Below are 19,202 nucleotides of genomic sequence, written 5' to 3'. Positions count from 1 at the left end.
GCTGTTGATGTATCTTTGTTACTTAGCTTATTTGAAGCAAATTAAATAGGCTGTTGAGAGAGAAATGGTAGCCACTTCAGCAGCGAATCTTACTTCAAATGAAAGAATGCATTCAGTTTACGTACGCGCTTACCTCAGGAGGTTCTTAGAAATCTTACTTCCACATAAAATGAACTTAACCTGGCTGTAACTAGATTTGGGAGTAGAAATACGTAAATAAGGCAGGGAGGAGGTTTAACAGAACCCAGATTTTATCAAGGTGCTTTTGAACATCCTGGCAAAACATCACAAACTTGAGAATGGAAGCACTTGAAATTAAGTGTTGCTGCTGCACCCACCCCCAATAGCTTTAGTTTAGTCCTTATACCATGTATGCAAATGTTAACACATTTTAGGGACTCTAGTTCATTCAGATCCAATCGAGCTTTTGAGTTCAGTCAGAAAGGGTCTTTGTTTTGTTTTTACTCTGGACAGTGATTCCTTTTGTACTGGCCCTGAGCAATCTTTAAGTTTTTGAAAGCTTCTTAGAGCGTAGCAGAAAGAGAACAGGGAATCTCAATGATACAGCATTATTTTCAGAATAGTCAGTCTGGTTCTGGTAAGGTTAACACTCTATTCAAACTGGATCCTTTCACCCATATTTCTCCAAATCCTTGTCCCATAATATCTTGGGCAATTAATTATTATTGCACTGTGTCTAAGGAAATTACACTGTGTGTAAGGAAATAACTTGTTTAAATAGTTAGCATCAGTTAACCCAAAGTTAAATTGAATTTAATTCCTTTTTCAGTCAAAATATTTGTGCAGTATTACAAAGAAGTTACTCCTGGTGTGGATTTTTCTTCTGAAGTGCTCAATGATCTTCTTGTTTCATTGCTCAGCAACTGTATGTTGCAGGAAGTATTTCAGATATTGAATGTAATTGTACAAATCAAGACACTGGTAAGTGGCTTTGTAATATTTTTTAAATTTTAGTTTCATAATTTTAGTTTTTTGAGTACCATGCCGTTTGTAAGTAAGAGGTTTGCTTTTACTCTGGTACCCACATCTTGGGAGAGGGGAGTAATTCAGAATACCCTAATATAAAATTTCTAAGCTTTCTAACTGAATGGAGTTGCAAAATTGATTGTGCTTTTTCTGTCTTATTAGCCAGCTGTAGATGTTCTTCTGAAAGTTTTTGAGCATGTGGCTTCTTTGAATATAAGAAATGCTGTGCCTACATTAATCAGTACCTTCTGTAAGGTATGAATTTCACTTGTACTACTTCTGCTTTTTGGAATTTCTGAAATATATTGCCTATTTTACAACTCGGATATATCAATTTAAAAAACAGTACTGAAATAATATTTAAAGTGTTACTGTGAGTAGCTGAATTTGTGGTATCGGTTTTCATTTTTTCCTTTGTTTCTGACTGAGATTCACTGCGATGTGTTTTTCCCAATGTTCTTTGCCTCCTACCTCTGAAGATACATTAAGTCATCCCAACTTTTTGTGTGCTTACTTTTCTTACCTTGTCTGATATTGCAGCTCGTTGATGCTGGTATCTTTCTTGAGTTAGAACATTTTAACTACATTATTAAGTTACTTCACCAGTTGCAAGTTTCCAGTTGGGAAATGAGTACTGTTTTGAACATAAAATCCAGGTATGTCTTTAAGGAGCTGTTTTCTGATTACAGCTGCCTAGTTCCTTATTCAGCATCTATTTTTATAAATTTATGTGGAATGTTTAAAAGGTCTGTTGGATGAAAATACTATGATATCATGTCTAATTGTAACTTAAAGTGCTGATGATCTACTGTGTTTCAAAGACCAAGCATTGTTAAATCAAAACTTAGATTCTGACCACAATTATTAGTTTTTTCATATCAATCATCATTATACAATCTGCTGCCAGCTGTGATAGAAGTTTATATAGCTAGCCAAATCAGAAACATCATGGTTTAATATATCGTTTAGGCCCACTTAAGCAAGCAGTACTTCTGCAATGAACAGCCCTTCTAGGATTAGTTATAATCTGAAGTAATTTTCTAGTTTCCTTTACAGTGTGACTACATAAACATTTGTGCCAACACTACTAGAGAGGAGGGTAATTTTTTGAGTGCTGCTGGGATATGCTGGGCAAAATGTCAAATCTGTTCAAAAACTGCTGATACTTCCCCATCTCTTGAACAAGGTTGTGATCCGTTTTCATTTTTGTATCATCTGCATCATACACACACACACACACACACACACAAGTTGAGAAACTAAATTTGTGGTTCATAAACATATCTTTGATTCTTAGTGGAAACCAAATATGCAGCATCTGTGAAAATAGCTCTACTCAATTATTTGTTTGATGCATGCACTAACTTCCCTTGGCAAGGTTTTAAATTAGCGTTTTCAGTGTAATGTGAAGCAAATAGGATCAACAAGCACATCAGTTCAATGATCATTTGTGATAATTTGTTCACCTTCTGCTAGTTCAATAGGATGTGTTAAAATTTAAGTATTCCTTTTTTTCATATTGAAGATTTAAGGAAAGATATTTTGAAAAGACATGGATTTTTGACTTCAACTTGGCAGTTGCTGAAATTCAGGTACAGTATGTGCATTCTTCATGACTTCTTTTAAACCTACATGAAATAGCAGTTTCTAGACTTTTTTTTAATTAGTGGGCTTTATTATTAAGTATAGTGAGCTTATGCAAAGCCATGTTTGGGAAGGCTTAACATTCAGGAGAAAACTGTCTTTGGCCTTTTTGTAATGTCAGTATTTTAATCTACATACTTGTAATTTTTATCTTCCTTTTGCATCGAATTCAAAGATTTTGTAACTTTAGGCAATTACTTCCTCTGCTTTACATTTGTTGTGTTTGTAACTGGTAGTAGTAGATCATTCCTCACCAAAAATGTATTTAATACATTATTTAGCAAATAGAATTCGTATCTAGTATAAAAACACACAGTTGTAAAAGCTGCAATGGACAACATTAAGCTGTATTTTAAAGAATAAGAAAATACTATAAAACATTCTTCATTTGGACACTTGTGTCTTTCATATTCAGGGTCAGATTACTCATTATCCACAATTATGATATGGTTTACATATTATTACACATCCTGTATAGATCCAGAGATTGAAATGTAAATAGGCAAAAAATAGTATTGATTTTTTTTACTCCTTTAACACCAAAGTCATCAAGTGATCTGGCAAGCAAAAGACTAATTCATACAGAAAATAACCATAAATTCAGTGTACATCATGGGAAAAAAAAATTGAATTAATGCCAATTCCTAAATAAGATGAATAAGTTATGAGCTTCCTCAACTGGGGTCATGACATGAAAAAAGGAATTTAATTTCTTGAGGGGTAGAAGTAATTAGTCCGTGCAAGTTTGGCAACATGTAACTGCCATATGAACATGAAGGTTCTTGGCAGTAGCATTTCATCTCCAGTTTTTTCTCCTTTAAGTCTATTCCAGGTACATATCTCAAATTTCACTATATTTTCTGTTTTGTTTTCTGGAAGCTAGTTTACTTATATTTGTTCTTTTCCTTCTTTACAGTATTGCAAGGAAAAAAGGGATTGGACCAAGCTGGGAGCTTTGTATCTTAATGCAAGAACTGGATGTGAACATTTTGATGATCTTCAGAAATTGTTTTTATCTATTGCTGAAATTCTAACCAGAGCTTCTGAGACAGACAAACCAAGAGTCCCTTTTTGCAATTTTGCTGATGCAGGTAAAATTAGGATGCAAGAAGTACTTTTTGTAGAGTTCTTAAAAGAGATAAAAATTAATTCGTATAGTTTTCTGATTATTCGTTAATTTAATGTTACAATATTCTGAATTTCTTGAGGTGCAAATACAGCTGCAATGTTCAGTAGAAGCTATTCTCCAGCAGAAGTAAAATAGTTACACTTGAAGTCAGGGAAGACTCTGAAGGAGCAACAGTAGAGTTTTGTGAAATCATGAAGAGATTCCAGAATTCATGATCTTTTAATAAAATGGCCTATACTCAGGACAATGGCAAATGTATTTTAGTATTTTCATGTGAAGTGTCATACTATTAATAGCATAAATAAGCTTTAGTGCTGTAAATATATATCTATATAGTTGTGTATTTTAAAACACATTGAACAGATTACATCATGTATTTAATTTTTTTTTAGTAAATTGGATTTTTAGAATTATTTTATTCTCTAAAGAACCAAGGGTTTCTGCAAGGGCTAGGTGTTCAAGAACCCAATGTTTTTAATAGTTCTGGCAGGCTTTCTTCCCTCTTTCCTTCCTATGCCCCTTCATTATTTGCATGTTTGTATCATTCTTCCTAATGAGTTTACAGATTACTGAGGCTTGGTGAAGTGTCAGTGGGATATTAAATCGTTTTGCAAAGTATTACTTAGATATTTTTCAACCTTTATTATGTACTAAAACCTAATGAATATTTATTCCAGCTATGTAACATATCCTTTCTGACCACAGACATTCATATCATAAAAAAGCTGTCAGAGGTTCCAGTTGTGACACAGAGAAAAAATTTTGTCGGAGCTTGGAACTTAGTCTATCTTCCCTAGAGTGGTGGTCTTCCAACTGATATGCACCTCCATCAGTAAAAAATTTTTGAGCAGTCACGCACGATTTATTTATTTATATATTGCATACATATGCTACTACACCAATGCTATTAAATTCACTGCAAACCATACACAAAAACAGGAATTACAAATATGAGATAAAAGTTAAATAAGCACTACATTTTAAAGTATTTTACTTATTTTTATTTTCTAATAGTACAAAAAATATTTCCTTACACAGCTGAATGGATTGTTGTGCTCACACCCTACTTTGATACCGCTGCTCTAAAATCCTAACAGTGCTTCCAAAGAGGTTGTAATTACTCAGTTCTGCAATTACCAGAATTTCTTTGTGGTGCCAGGAAATGTAAAGCTTACTTTACAAATAATGATGTTACTAAATTAGGCCATTACATGTCCAAGCATTTTATGGAAACTTAGGAAGCTTCTACTTTCAATGGCAAATGCTTCAGAAAATGTATTTAGTATTTTCACAATTACTGTGTTTTTGAAATGTGTAATTTCTTTAAAACTGCATTTACATGTTAAATAAATAAATAAATAACCCTTTTTCTTTTTCTTTCCAGTAATGAAAAATTCACGCCATAATAAAGCAGACAGACTTTTCATTGGAAGGACTGGGATAAGCGTAATGTATTCGTATCACAAAGTACTGCAGTGGGTAAAGGTATGCAGAGCTACAGGAACCTGACTGGAAGAAAAAGAGAAAAAGAATTAGTAATTTCTCTTCTGGATATTAAACTCTAGTTTCTCTAGTGGAATGACTGGGTGTGCACCTGCCTCCCTGCCATCTTGGTACTTCCAAACTGTCCAACTGGACTAAAGCATTTTATTGTGCCTTCTTGAGCAGTAGTCTTCTATGGAGCTGATCATAACTTGGTCTTGCACCTAAAAACTGACTGCTCTTGTTCATCTTGTGATTTTTCTGAGCTGAGGTTGAATCTGAAGTAAAAGACAGGTCTTCCTGAGGTTTTGGGGTGAGATGCTGATGGGATTATTTCCCAGAAACATTATTTTCTTCTGCCTGGCAATCATACTGCATTCTGAGACCTCCCAACTGAAGTGATATTTAGAGATGTTGGGGCAATTTCCTGCACTGGTGCTTCTGCATCTGACCTCAAATGGAATAGATAAGGCCAGGAGGACAGAAAAGCAGCATAGCATGGCTGCACTTTGTAAACTACTTGTTCCCCAAGTTCCCAGAACTGCTGGAAGTACTTTTCGTCCACTGAATCTAAGTTTCTAAGTTCCGTGAATCTTGCAAAACTCAGATAGCACAAAGAAATACCTTTACAATCATACATTTACTGTCAAATATTACACAGGGCCAGGGTTAAGAGACTAGACTTTTGACTGAATGTTTTACGTTTCTTAGGCCTCAGGCAGCATTGGTCATAATTTCACTGCAGCAAGATAATTTCAGTGATAAATTTGGAAGGAAGGAACCAGTGCATACCAAACTCAATCTCTTATAGAAAGCAACATGAAAAGTGATAGCATAAGAAGTAATATAAACCCCCAATGATTTTAGATTATGTTTTGGTCAGTGATCCCATTCTGAACTTGGGCCTGATCCTTTCAGTGATAATTGTGCTGTACTGGGATGTTCCTCATCCTGTACAAGATGATTTCTAGAATGCACTTCCATGAACAGAAGGAAATGCTCCATCCTCTTTTGTCTCTTGAGGTTTTGGGTTGGCTTTTTTTTGTGAATTACCATCAGGAATTCTTTCTGGTTCGCATCAGGAATTAAATCGTCTTTTGTATGATTGTCTCTAGGGGATGACTTTCAGGAATTCTGTTATATAAAAATCCTGTGCACTGCTCAGTCTGTTTACAGAGTCAAGCCAAGTCCCAGGAGATATTTGATAGAGGGGCTTAGTCTAGAGACAGGATACCTGTTCTGATGAACCATTAATTTTGCAGCAATGACTTCTTGAGTTGAATGGCCTTCAGCAGGTCCCTATCAAGCTGCAGCACAGTGTGGTACTGTTTAAGAGTAAAGGGAAGGAGAGAAGGTCTTTGCATTAATACTTGTGTAGTACTGCACTAGAACTCTTTAGGCATTTTTGTTCCATAAAACTTAACAGTTAGAACAGTTAAGATATTCCTGACTACAGAAGGGAGAGTCTAAATTCTTGACATTGAGGAGTGGTAGTGCTCACATGCCCACTGAAGAGTTTAGTTTGCTTGGATTTTGACTATCTTCTTCAGCATATAATATTTGTGTGCCTTCAGACATTTTAGCTGCTTTCCAGATCCATCTTAAGGAAGAGTCTTATCTTGGATTGCACAGCCCCTGATATTTCAAGGAGATTTCTTTTCATGTCCTAATTTCAGAAGTGCAAGGTGTGAAAAGCATGTGTAGCACTGTTCTTGTACAACAAGATGTTGTAGAAGTAGATGAAGTAGATGCTTCTTATAATGCTGAGATTTCTTTCATGTCTAGAGCAAAAATCTTTGTTTTTTTGAGTGTTGTGTTATGTATCAAACCTTCTTCTCAAGAGATTACTGACAAGATCCTCAAACAGCTTTGTAGACAACCTGTATTGTCTATATTAGAGTGTGAATGAGGCACTGCTCTGAATGAGTTTTATCAGAATTGGCAGATCCCAAATTTATCTCTGTCATTCTTACCTCTCTACCAGTTTCTCTCCATTATATATATCAGATAAATCCCTAATCCAGGGCTTATGGGCTAGTATCTCCTTGGTCCATGTCTTTTTTGCCCAAAAGGTAGTTAATAAAGTAAGGTAGTAATGGATTTGTTCTTCCTGCTCTACCCAAATTAATTTTGGCTTTAGGACATGCCCTGTGCTCTTTTAAGAATATGTTGGACTGCCTGAAACTCTAAATGTGCTTTTCATATCATTTTTCCTTCAACAGCACCAAACCCTTTTATTGCAGTACTTTGGTGGCTCTTGGGGGTAAAAATATGTATGCTGCTTGGTTCTGAAGAGAATTTTCTTTGTAAGAGGCAAGGAAAGTTCATAAAACAGATGTACTTCAAAAAAACATGCAACAGGAGTGTGTCTTGTATGGAGACAGGTCTTCAAGTAGCACTAGACTGCTTTCTGGATTTTTACTTGTAGAGAATTCTGTAACATCAGTGCTACTTTGGCAGCTCTTTCATCCATTTCCTATTTCAACTTTTTCTTGAAAGACATCACTATGGTTTATTTTTACTCAGCTTTTTAATATTTCAGAGAACTGGTCAGCGGTTCTAGTCCAATTAAAGATCTCATTTCTCAGCTGCATTTTAATTGAGGGCCCTTCTTTTAAGAGGATCACTTTTCTGCTTATAGCTGCATACTTACCATCTTCCTATAAAGACCACTTCCTAGTGGGCCCTTCGTTTGCCAGAAGCATGGAATAGATGCAGATCCTCCTTAATTTTATATTTCATTTCTGGTTTGCACTCAGATTTCAAGTTTCACCTGAGTCTTTCTGGTATGTATTTTCCCCTTCAGCCTCATACATCTACAGTTGAATGGGTTTTTTACACCTTAAATGTTAACTGCAGTTAGTGTTAGTATTTTTTATGGGTTATGTTGAAATAAAAGATTGCAGATACCCATAGGCCGTCAAAAGTGTCCGATTTTAAGATTTTAAGCACATACCAAGTCCATAGAGTATATGTACATATGCATAAAGCTTTTTTTTTTTTAATTAACTTCTTAATAAGTACAGTAATTTCACAATTACAAGCCGCACCTGATTGTAAGCCGCACATCCGGGTGTCGGCAACATTTAGGTCTTTGTCCATATATAAGCTGCACTGGATTATTGGCCGCACTTTCGTTCGCAGCGAGGATCCGCGTGCAACTTTCACAAAGTTGCCAACTAGTAACAGAATTGCGGGATCGCGGAGTTTACTGGCTCGGCTCAGGGCCGTGTGGGCTCAACCCACTCAGAGCTGCCGATGGGGCCAACTGAGCCAGCTTGGCGCTGCCGCTCAGCAGGGCCGCTTGGGGACAGCTGGCCAGTGCTGCCACTGCTGCCGGGCTCGCTCACCCCTGCCTGCACCGCCGGCGCCGGGCGGGCTGGCCAGCCCTGGCCCGGCACTGCCGACCCTGCCACTGCCATGTTCGCTCTCCCCCAGCCCGGCGCTGCCCCGCCGGGGCCGGGTGGGCTCAGCTCGGCTTGGGGCTGCTGCGGACTCGTACTTCCAGGTTGTCAAATTTCAGAACTTTTTTCATATATTGGCCACTCCGGATTACAAGCCACACTTCTGGGTTTGGACCAAAACTTTAGTCAAAATGGTGCAGCTTATAATCAAGAAATTACTGTAATTTTCTGCTGACTTCTCTGTTCTCCTAAACCTCTCTTTCCCTCTGTCACCATGGCCCTTGTTCTGCCACCACAATGCACACTCTCACACACCGTAGTTTTTGGTAAGCCCTTCATCACTGATGCACCCACTAAGCATGAGCTGAAAAACATGTGGTTTGGAGTTTTGTCTTTGTTGCTTGACTAGCAAGGTGCAGCCAGGTGGGACAAGTACTAAATTCTCTCTAGCCATACCTTGCTGGGGACATGATTTTGATATCTCACCTTGACTTGATCATCCTCTTTTTTAGATTCACATTCTAATTACCTTTGAATCTGTTACCTTTCTTCCATTTTTGACAGAAAGGGACAGCCAAAAAGTTGTTTAAGATGAAGTTTCTGTAGAAAACTAGTCTAAATATAAGTCTAGAATACAGTGATAAAATTGTTGGTTTTTGCAGTGTTGGCCAGATAGGCCCAACTTGTTCCAGTTTATTGTCCTGCTGCATACAGTCATCAGTGTTTCCTTTGACTTATGCTGGAGTAATTATTTCAGTTTAACAATTATATCTCGGCTGCAAAATGGAAACTCTGTATGATCTAGAATTTTGTAGATGGTGTAGTGGTGAATGGAATCAAAACTAAAAGTATTAATAAACCAAAGTAAGCACATACAAATTAATTACAAAGTATATTAAGAATACTGTATGGGACATTATATAGTAGAAATAATGTTATGGGTAATAGTGTGTTGGAAACTCTTCAACAATAGGTTGGTAGAGTTTTTTTGTCTACACAGTAAAAAATAACCTAAACTTTTCATTTGAAATTTTACTATACTTCACCCCTGACTCAGTTTTTATAACTGCATTAGTACCTATAAATATGGGTCACCAAATTAAATCTGTTCTATTTTATGTAAATATATTTTGTGCTCACTGATATCATCACTTTCTCTGACCTTCCCCCTTTCCCTCTCCATCTTACACTAGGGAAGCAAGGTTTTGGATAAACTGCATGAATTACAGATAAATTTTACACTCTTGAAAGGACTTATAGGTCCAGGGAGATCAGCATCCAGATGTCAGATTGTTAATAAAGCCACAGAAATCTTTCTTCATTCTGGAAATTTGGATGGAGCAATTAGGGTATTGAGAGGTAAATCTGTCTTACAATTTTGACTTGAATTTGAACAGTTCACTTCTATGACAGATTTCAGATAAAAGTTACACACTCGTGTGTGTTAGTAAGTAATAATACTGAGGCAGTAAAGGAGCAGTGATCATCTTACTGGTTAATGTTTTTCTTGATATGTATAAGAAATATTACAACTAATTTTTTCAGATGTCAACACCATTCTACCCAAAAATCTGCCATAGTGAGGGAGGAAAATGATGCTGTCCCATGTAGTTTTCCTTTGAACCAGGGGACATTCAGTATCAAATTTCTGGATTGGGTCAATGCAGTGTTCCTTTGCAACTCACAGTATCACCATTTAATATAATTGCTTTAGAACAGTACCGTATTTCTGCAATTATTGCATATGGCTTTTTGGAACTCAGATCTGCTGAAAAGAGAAGAAATTCAGAAGTAAGAAGAACAGAATGCATGCTATAAAGTGATATTGAGGATGTAAATTTGCTGTTCAGTTTTATAGCTGTACATAGATATATACATATCTATATAAGCCACTGACTGTCCATTTTACTCCAGTGATATTTCACAGAAGGGGTGATTTATAATATAAAGGTTCAGAGAATCAGTCTAAGGAATATTAGTCATGAGGAATGAATTATTAATAAGTCGAGCTGCACTTTCGGTGCAGTTCTGAAGTTTCTGTCATGGTACAGTTTACAGTACATTCTTAATGGCTTAAAGTCTCAACATCCAGGAGTTCCAGTTCCTAGAAATAACTCTGCACTATTGTTTGCCACAGAGTCAGAGTGGATTACAGATGCACCATTGTGGCCCTGTGATAAAATGGACATCCTCAATCGACATAATCTGTTATGTGCAATAGTGCACAAATACTTGAGGAAGAGTTTGTACAGGCAAGCGTTTGAAGTTCTGCAGAACTTACCAGGTTTGCAGAAACATTCCGGTAAGTAAAGATACTGTGTAAAGAGTAAAAATTTAACAGATTATTCTGTGCTGTTCTTGTAGTGTTTTCTAGCTAAAATTTGTTGAAGAAGATGCATCTATACAAGTCTGTTTCTGTTTTCCAAGGAGTACAGTGTCAGTTAAGTATGTGTTGTTCTCTGCAGCTCTTGCTGCACTTGTGCACACACACTTGGATGTGCACATACACCTGTCCTCTTTTGCTCAGTTACTACACAGGCTAACAGGAAAGACCCATTGACTTTTTAAGGATCATACACAGTCTATACAGTGAGATGAAATAGGGATATTTTAATTTTATCTTAATTTCAGATGAATGAGGTGGGGATTTTTTTTCTTTTAACTTAACGTAGACATCCCTTATGTACCATGTTAAGAACAGAGCCCTCTTTCAGGCTCTATTTATCTGACAAATTTTGGATGAGTACTTCAAAATGAGATACACAATTACTTAGGCTCCACTGAGGAAACCTCAGCTGATACCTGTGTTTAGGTCTCACTGTGTGCTGCCACTTTTGGGTATGTTAGGAGAGATTGTTTGGAGGACCATCTACTTAGAGAATACTGAAAGGATCTAGTTCTTTGTGTTATGAGGTGAATACAAGGCTACTCAGTCCTGCCAAAAAGGAGACAGTTCAGAATAAGACTAGAAGCAGAAAACCAAGGGGATTTTTATTGGTGGAAATCTTAAATCTGAGAGATCAGGTGAAAATTGTATTTATAGGCTTAAGCAACTAAATGTATTTTTATCTGATTCTATTGGTTTTGTCAGGAAATTATTACTTGAACCTTAACACTTGTCCTTCACAATATGAATGAACTACTGTATGAAAAGACTTCTGATGAATAAAACATTCATATTTTCCCAGCCTTGTTCCATCTTGCTGATAGGGGCAAGAGTTCTGATTTAGGTACTTATTGAGAAACAGTCCTTCAACTAGATTTGTATTTGAATTAATTAAGTACTTTATATTCCTAATTTCATTTCAGATATTGTAGATGCTTCTCAATACAGCCGCCTTTTTAACAAGCTGATAAATGCCTGTTTTGAGAACAAGAACCTTGGAGTCTCATCTTCTGCAGTAGACTTTATGTTTTCCAGGAAGATTGCTATTGATTTTGTTTTACTTAGAGGATTAATCACAGCTTTGGGAAGAAGTTCTTTATGGTCCAAAGCTAGAACCTATTACAAAAGTAAGTTGCTTCTTAAACAATATCGTCTCCTTACATTCTTTAGATAATGTGCTCATAAGATTTCAGTGATACTAAAAAGAAAAACAGTACTTTATGTCATTCTCAGGAATTCATTTGTAACCAAAATATTTATAAGGAAATAGTGAGTTGAAAATAAGAATCAGTGCATACTACCTGGCATGAAATAAATGTAATTGTGATAAAATTATTTTTTTACATTCAGTTTCAGAATTTCAAGTATGTGAGTCCTGAAGTGTTTGAAAAGTGCATCATCTTCACATTTTCATCTAGGCAAATTAGATTTCTTCATACTTCTCTCTAGAAGTTTACCAGCATCTCGGTGGTGGTATAATATTTAAGATTTGAGAAGTCTAGCTAATTAGTTTTTCCTAACTATTAGAAAATTCATTTCAGCTAAAGGCTAATAGTCTGTAATTGTTTTCAACTCCCCATTTCTGGACTGAGATAGTACTCAGTGTGCCACTCTGCATAGGGTCTCTCCATATTGTCACATTATTTACTGTTTGATTCTGTCTTAGGATTGTTGAGGTTAGCAGACTGCTTTAAGAGTCCATCCTTCCTAGGATGGATACTTGGTTTTGTTAACATTGAAATTAGTGTTTTTCCTCATCTCTTTTTTTTTCCCCTGAAATGCTATGTATATTGGGTTGCTGAGATCACGTGACAGTAGAGAGGGGAGCAAAGTGCGAGACGCTGTTCAAATGTTCTCTCACTTTGACCATTACTAACAGCTTCTGTCTGACCTGCCTAAATTGTATTTTTGTTATGACACACTTGGTATGCCCAGACTTCTGATAGAGCTTTATAATGATAGGTGATAAAACTAATTGAAAAAAAAATCCAAACACTTTACAACCGTGAATATTATGTGTGAATGTTGTGTTCTCAAATCAGGCCATTTCATAGGTGAAATAGTAAAATCCATTAAGGGTTTGGAGTTGGGGTTTTTCCACATTTTTTCCACACAGAAGAAAACAGTTCTATTATTAGTATTGGTAATCCTAATTCCTTATGTTTCTGCATTTACTCACAGATGCTTTATCACTGGGTTGTTACCCAGAGCTGCAGGGAAATTTATGTCACAAACTTCTGAACATTCCCTCTTACCTGTCTGAAGTTGAGATGCTGTTGACCATTGAAATATTTCTTGTTTCAAATGCCAGTGGTATTCAAAATCCAAGGACTAGTCAGGCTCTTCAAATAACACTGAAAAGGTTTGTTGTCCAATAAGTACCATTTTGATTGTATTTATTCATGTGATCATGTAAGTAATAGATCTTGTTTTCCTTATCCTTTCCTAAGAATACATCTCTTCATTTTGTTTCTGGGATAAATGAGAATATTTTTATTTCTTGTTTCCATGTGTATGCTACTGTACATCTGCTTGTGTTCTTAAAGAGTAAGTTCTGCTCTTGCAAAAAATGTAGGCATGTCACTTAGGCACAGCCTTGTTCCAAAAGTGATTACATGCCAAAACTGAGTAAACCTTACAGATTCAGGCATGTACATGAATTCTTGCTATATCCAGTTCATTAAATGGTTTGCATTCATTTACTGAATTCTTCAGCCCAGAGACATTTTTTCATTATATGTGCTGTGAATATTGCAGAGCTACTTTGCACTGGCATTAAAGCCTATTACTTTTTATTACCATTAAATATGTTAAAAATACACTTTCTATAACTTTTTAATTATTCAGAACAATAATATAATCTGTCTAGAAATTAGCATAATATTTATCAGTGAAAAATACAAGGCATTATTTTAATGTTTTTATGTTTTCCTACCAATATAAAGTGACAAGTGACACTGAGCCTGTATGGTACCTAATTTTTTATTTTTTGTAATTCCCTTACAGATCTGAAGATGCAGTTCAGAATAACAGTGCCTATCACGGGGCAGTGGAGAAGCTGATCCAGGCGGCTCATTTATCTGATCCAAAGCTTTTTCTTAAGCATATGACAATGAATGTTAATATGGAAGAAGTTTATAGCCTTGAGCATTCATCTGCTCTAAAATGGCTTCAAGAGAATATGGAATGGGCTGAGAAAGTCTGGCTGTTTCAGTAATTACTAAATAGTTTCCACTGTGTTCAGAGTGTGTCTTAATGATTTACAGCAAGGTTTCAAACTCAAGTTATGGTTTTAAATACTATATTGATGATAATGCAGATAGTACCACAAAAAGAGTATTTTTTTCTTTAACTATATAAACTATCACACTGACATATAGGTGTTTTGCAATGGCATCACCAGATAATGAGGAAGCTGCAGCCTCAGAACCTATGTTCTCCCTTCTTACAAAGAATTAGCACTTAGCTTCTTTCTCCCAGCAGGTAATCATATAAGTGTAGTATAAGCATAGATAAAAGTGTAGGTAAGTGCATTGGTTGAGTGCATATACTGTTCTTCAGTAACACATTTTCCATAGTCTGTAGAAGTAATACCTGTTTTCTTTTACCTGTTTGCTTCACAGTAATTTGTGAGGTCACTGTCCCAACTCTTTGCACCTTAGATCTTGATTTCTTTGCTCCAAAAGTCCAGTAAAAAGCACAGAGAATAAAATAACTTCAAAATCACTTGAGACATGCCTGATTTAGGATACCTTTCTTCACAGAACTGAGAGCCTACACGCTGCTCACAGCTAAAGGTTTAGTTGATCATTTAATTAGATATTTATTTGGTATTGATAATAGCTTTTGTATGGCTTCACATTTGTATATATGGATACTTTCACTGAAAAGGAAAACTTGCTTTCTTCCTTGATTGTGCTCTTAGAGAGAGGTGATTTTGCCCATCTTTTAGGTTCTGCCAACTGCATGATGAGATGGAGTCTTCTAGCAAGCTCTTTCCACCATTCCTGGTTCTTCAGGATTTCTGCTTTTTTCCACCTGAAAATCCTGAATCACATTCAAAGCATGAGTTGCTTAAGTCACACTCTACAGCCTGAATAAGAAGAACCAAACATTTAATATCAGAAGACCTCTCATAGCAAAACAAGCCTCTTTCAAAGTTGATACTGAGCTCACCACTTTTGTAGTGTTGTTAGTTTAGAACTCCAGCACTAACCTTCACAAACTTGCCAGTAATACACAGCTCTTTTGGTCCTGCTCTCCGTCAGTTTTAAAGCTTTCTGTTCTGAACACCTAAGTTCTTTTACCTCTAGAAGCTGATGAGTTTTAAGGCTATTCCATTAGAAGTGAGATTAAGATGGTGGCACAGGACCTCAGTGTTTGAAAAATGGCTCTCCTTTGGGGTAGCGTAAGTCTCTTCCCAGTTCCTGCAGCAGGTGTCCTTTGCAGCTCTAAATCATGGAAGCCATCATGACCTTAGTACTGGATGGTTGTGTGGAGGGTTTTGGTATCCAGGGTTTTTCTCTTTGGGGAAAGTTGCCACTCCAGTCTTGGAGTTTATGCCATTAATCTGATGTCCTGAATCTGATTGTCATTTGTTGGATTCCTGACCTCCTCAGGACCAGGTCCTGACCTTTTTCAATACCACTTCACATCCAGTCTGTTAGGGAGTTGCTACTGGAAGAGAGAGGATTGAATCTGATGACCACCAAGATCACTACTTCCTTCTGTGCCACCTGTACAGAGAAATGCTATGATAGAGGCTGTTTTCACAGGGTGTCATTCTTCTGTAGGGATCCTCTGCCTGCCTTGTAGGTAGGTCCAGTACCAGGTAGGTCCAGTGGTACCAGATGGCATTTCTGTAGGAGCCATTCACCTCAATCTTAGAATACAGTTGGCTCTAGTCCAAACAGACTTTGGGTTCTGCCCCTTCAGATTCATGAAGATGGTTTTGTCTTTTGGAAGGGTATCCACCTGGTCAAATCCAACTGGATTCTCCTGATTTTGCTTCCCAGTAGCTGAAAGACTGGGTTAGAAGTAATCAGGTTTCAGGTGAGGGCTCTAAATTGATGCTCTTGCAGCCACTCTGGCATTAGTGAAAAGAGCAATTTTGGAAGGTTCCAACAAACTAAAACTGGTAGTAAGAAACAAAGTAAATTTTGCTGATTACTCCTTGTAAGATCCTTTGTGGCTTAACCTCTCTTGGGATTAGCCAGAGGCTATCTGACGCTCAGCTAAATCCCACATTTCTGTGAGTGGTACCCGATGTGGCTAAATAGTGTGTATGACAGACACTGAAGGACAAGATTCTCTTTATAGTATGTGCGGCTTCAAAACTTGGGATTTTCTGGAGACAGCAGAATTTTTTCTTCTGTAAGCAACCTTGAATTTTCACTTAGAACATCCCCAGAACAAAACTCCAAATGTTGCTTTATTTTTCAGACAGAGGTTAATCATTGACCTTCAAGCTTGACTTGGAACTGTGTAAAATTTTTGCAATGTTTTGGCTCCATCTCCTGAGTATCATCTACAGCTGATAGGGTATAATCTCAGTCATGTTTTATATTAACAAGCAAAGCAAGCTCCCCACATCATTGCTTAGAAGTTTTGTTACAACTGAGGCTTCTGGTGTTTGTGTCAATATAGTTTCTCCCTGTATCACCATGATAAACCAGTAGGCAATTGAAAGAACTTTGCTGTTAAGTCCCTTGTTTCACATTTTTGTTCTGTCTGGGTTCACATGAAATACAATGCAAATCTCATCATTTTGAGGTGTATCAGAAGGCCAGAAAGGTTTCTTGAGTAACATTACCTCTATTTTGGTTAGAGAAATTCCATGTGCCGGACAGGACAAAACCGTTTTTTTGTCTACTGCAAAATGGAAATTAGCCTGGAAAGATGGAAAAAATATCCTGAAGAATAAAGTACAACAGGGACAATGCAATTTTGCAGAGTCAGCCACGCAGCAGACAATATCCATATTTTTGCTTTCTCTCAGTATAAGTTAAGCTGAAAGAACTTCTATGTTTGACATTAAACAACTTATTTGGTATAATTTTTCATATAGGAAATAACGTGTATGTTTACTTGTTTGCAGAGAGAGATAGGAAAATGTGCAAATAGAAGCTTCCCTGTGCTGTGCTCAGTAGCTTGGAATAGACAACACTGTGCTCCTTCAGTATGTTGTTAGATGCATGAGAAATTCCCTCTGTGAAAATCTTTCTTCAGTTTTCACTGATTACTATGCTCTTGGAAAGATTATTTTTGTTGGGTATGGACAGTTTCTGTAACTAAAACAGAATAAAGTAGTTTGAAAGACTTACCACAGTTTTATTTCAAAATATTGATAATTTTGAGAATTTCAAAATGTGGGACAGAGGTGAGAAGCTGGGAAAAGGACCTTGATAGTTTTTTGGTGTTTTATAAAGAGCAGTAGGGAAAGAAGTGGGAGCATTTTGGAGGAGTTGTTGTTAATAATTTTTTAATATTTATATAAAGCATTCAAAATATCTGAGTCTGTGTTGTCATGAAATTATTTAATTCTATTCAGATTCCTGTAATGAAATATGCAACAAGATAGGCAAGCAGGGAAGTAGACGTGGAGAGTTTAATATCTTGTAACCACTACAAGAGTCTAGAGAATGATATGCGGCATGAGGAGGTTAAGAAAGTGTGAAATCATTCAGGCTATGCAGTTCTTTACCACACCAGAGCACACAATGTAGCAAATGCTCATGAATAAATTGGGCTGAAACTCCCAGCTGTGGAGATGGCCAGCTTCCAGCTTTAACTGGAATTAGAGGCTACAGCCAGGGTTACAGGCTGTGCTCAGTTCACTGAAGAATTCAGATGGATGTTAGTGAGAGCTTCACTTGAGAAATAGTAAAATTAAATGTCTCTGCTATAGTAGTAGAAGTTTAATTACTAAAGTCTCAATATTGTACTCCTAAGCTTAGTAAAATTTAGCCACAGTAAAAGAAATGATTCACATTCCTTGTCCTTTCACATTTTCCAGATGTGTCTTGCGTCTGTGGTTTTATTGGATAGAGTTTTGTTGTAAATCCAGCTCTATATTTTGTAGTCTTAATTCCTGCATAACTTTTTTTGTTTGTTTGTTTAAATTACTAGAATGATGTGTCGTGTCAGAATAGAGTTCTGGACCATTGCATGTGATGGGATTGCAGAAACTGATGCTATCATTTGATCTTCCACAGATCAAGGACCAAAACGGAAACAAAGGAGTAAGGAGAAAACAGTTCCAATTGCCACTTGTAGCAACTTAGAATTAAGAAGCAAGAATGTTTAAAATTCTCTGTTAGGCTCAAGACATCAAAATACAAAGTTTTCCAGGTGATAATTTTATCTGGTATAAAACAAGTTTTCCATTTGGAAATCTGTGCAGCTCTTGCTGAGCTAGTGGGATGTGTCCTGGGTATAGATAGGGAATATCGTGACCAGATAAAGCTACAGTAATACCACCATCAGTACAATAAATGTTGATACTTAGCTAAAAAGCAGGAATGAATTCCTGCACTGGGGCAGGATAGAGGTGCTTTCTTTGAAAATGTATCCCCTAAGCAGTGGAGCTGGTATCTGGCACTGGCACTTGCTGAGGACCTCTCCCAATTTATTTTATTCCTCAACAAGTTAAAATAAATTCCAGGTGAAACAAACAGCACGCTTTTCTGTTGAATAAATTAAATTTATTTTTCCATTTGCATAATTGTCCAGACAATTTGCTTACATAACTGATTGGCTTCTATTGGGAAGTGAAAAACATGCTGCACATTATGGAAATTATGAAAATCCCCCTAGGGCTGTGAGACTGTTAACTTGATTTAAAGCTTCACTGAACTACAGATAGTTCCTAAACCTTGACAGTTCTCTTTTTAACCTTTTCTGACTGAAAATGCAATAAATTGCATGCAAATAACTCCAATTCGTAATCTCCCTTTGTTCTCGGAACTCCGGCAGCAATAGACATTTTTGCTCCGAGACTCCATGTCCCTCTATCAGCTGCATTTTGACACCAAGTATCTTGGAAGAAAAACAGATGTGAAAATGTATGTGTACATCGAGCATTAGTAACGTAAGACATCGTCTTAAGCTGTGCCAGGGGAGGTTTAGGTTGGACAATAGGAGAAGTTTCTTCACAGAAAGAGTGATTAGA

The 19,202-nt window shown here is 36.7% G+C and overlaps 1 protein-coding gene across 1 annotated transcript in view; it reads left to right on the top strand.

Moving 5' to 3' along the window:
• Positions 1 to 14,797, top strand: part of TOPAZ1 (testis and ovary specific TOPAZ 1) — a 38,420-nt gene extending 23,623 nt beyond the window's left edge. Inside the window, exons 10-20 of the mRNA XM_033068358.1 lie at positions 791 to 942; positions 1,150 to 1,242; positions 1,528 to 1,643; positions 2,513 to 2,579; positions 3,548 to 3,722; positions 5,145 to 5,245; positions 9,840 to 10,005; positions 10,784 to 10,948; positions 11,956 to 12,159; positions 13,214 to 13,394; positions 14,039 to 14,797. Coding sequence (XP_032924249.1) covers positions 791 to 942; positions 1,150 to 1,242; positions 1,528 to 1,643; positions 2,513 to 2,579; positions 3,548 to 3,722; positions 5,145 to 5,245; positions 9,840 to 10,005; positions 10,784 to 10,948; positions 11,956 to 12,159; positions 13,214 to 13,394; positions 14,039 to 14,249 — 1,631 coding nt within the window. The 3' untranslated portion in view covers positions 14,250 to 14,797. The remainder of the gene's footprint in view (positions 1 to 790; positions 943 to 1,149; positions 1,243 to 1,527; positions 1,644 to 2,512; positions 2,580 to 3,547; positions 3,723 to 5,144; positions 5,246 to 9,839; positions 10,006 to 10,783; positions 10,949 to 11,955; positions 12,160 to 13,213; positions 13,395 to 14,038) is intronic.
• The last annotated feature ends 4,405 nt before the right edge of the window (positions 14,798 to 19,202 follow it).

Source organism: Catharus ustulatus, chromosome 1 (assembly GCF_009819885.2).
Source record: "Catharus ustulatus isolate bCatUst1 chromosome 1, bCatUst1.pri.v2, whole genome shotgun sequence".
Taxonomy (NCBI): domain Eukaryota; kingdom Metazoa; phylum Chordata; class Aves; order Passeriformes; family Turdidae; genus Catharus; species Catharus ustulatus.
Note: the sequence above shows the minus strand (reverse complement) of the source record. Positions and strands in the feature narration are given on the sequence as shown.